The 1,078-nt window shown below is 59.9% G+C and overlaps 1 protein-coding gene across 1 annotated transcript in view; it reads right to left on the bottom strand.

Annotated features, from left to right (window-relative positions):
- CASC3 (cancer susceptibility candidate 3) overlaps positions 1–1,078 on the bottom strand; it is a gene marked incomplete at both ends in the record, with an annotated part of 7,393 nt that overhangs the window by 4,727 nt on the left and 1,588 nt on the right. The window contains 2 exons of the mRNA XM_010141176.1: positions 2–73; positions 159–317. Of these exons, the coding sequence (XP_010139478.1) occupies positions 2–73; positions 159–317 (231 nt within the window). The remainder of the gene's footprint in view (position 1; positions 74–158; positions 318–1,078) is intronic.

The following is a 1,078-nucleotide window of genomic DNA, read 5'->3' on the forward strand; positions in this document are numbered from 1 at the left end:
TCCGATCCTCGTCGTCGTCCAGGTGCTTGGGAACTTTTTTTCCAACTTTATTCTCCACGGGTTCGGTGCTCTCCTGTCGGAACCAGCCAGCTCTCCCCACTGCAGCATCCCGCTGCCGGGAGCCCCCCACGGCCCCAGGACGCGTGTTTAACACCTACCTGCCCGTCCCCGCTTTGCCTCTCGCCGGTTACAGCGCCTTTGGAGTCAGGTTTCTCATCCCCTTTCTCCGCTTTTGCCGCTGACTCAGAGGAATCGTTGCTGTCCTGCTTCAGTTCCACTTTGGCGCTTTCTTCCTCGCTGTAATCCTCTTCCTCTGCCTGGAAGAGCCCTTGTTACTCCAACATGCACTTTTAGCAGCAGAATTTCCCCACACAAGTCCCCACATCTGGAGTTCGATCCCTGTTCCAGCTGTTAGAGACCCAGCTCTTTCAGAGCACAGGATCAGCTCTCGACATCCTTCCTACTCCTGTATTTTCCTGGAAAAAGCAAAGACCAAACCCCAAACCTCTCCCCACCATCGGACCCGGGTCCAGTTTTCTAGAACAGGGCCAGGTCCAGCTTCCCTCTCGCCACTCCGGAAGGAAAGGGCTGGCACAAGCCGGGGAGAGCAGCGAACAGGGGCCCTGGACCATCCCCTCCTTCCCACGGCGAGGGCCTGGATGCAGGCAGTGCCGCGCTCCCACACTCCCTGGAGCTGCTGGGCTGACTCACTGGGAGCACTCTGCTCGCAGGAGCGTGACCTCGCTTCACCCTCCAGGAGCCTGCGAGCCTTGGAACCGCCACTAAAAATAGCTCTGCGTGATTAACAAAAAGGCTGCTCTATTCTCCTCCTCCAACACGGCGGATCTGCGCCTCAACTGCTGCCTTTGTTCACACGGGGGAAGCCCAGGCGGGGCAGTATTTTTAGGCACAGGAGCGGAGTCGTCCTGGCCATGCAGTGACACCCCAGTCCAGCCCAGTGCGCACCAGTGCTGCTCGGCTTCTCCGGGCAGCCTCTGCGCAGCTTTCCAGGCCCGAAGAGCTGCTGGGTGGGGAACGGGGGAGCTGCCCCTCACCCTCCTCCTGCCGTGCTCCTTCC

The sequence above is a fragment of the Buceros rhinoceros genome, unplaced genomic scaffold (genome assembly GCF_000710305.1).
Source record: "Buceros rhinoceros silvestris isolate BGI_N320 unplaced genomic scaffold, ASM71030v1 scaffold24708, whole genome shotgun sequence".
In the NCBI taxonomy this organism is placed as follows: Eukaryota; Metazoa; Chordata; class Aves; order Bucerotiformes; family Bucerotidae; genus Buceros; species Buceros rhinoceros.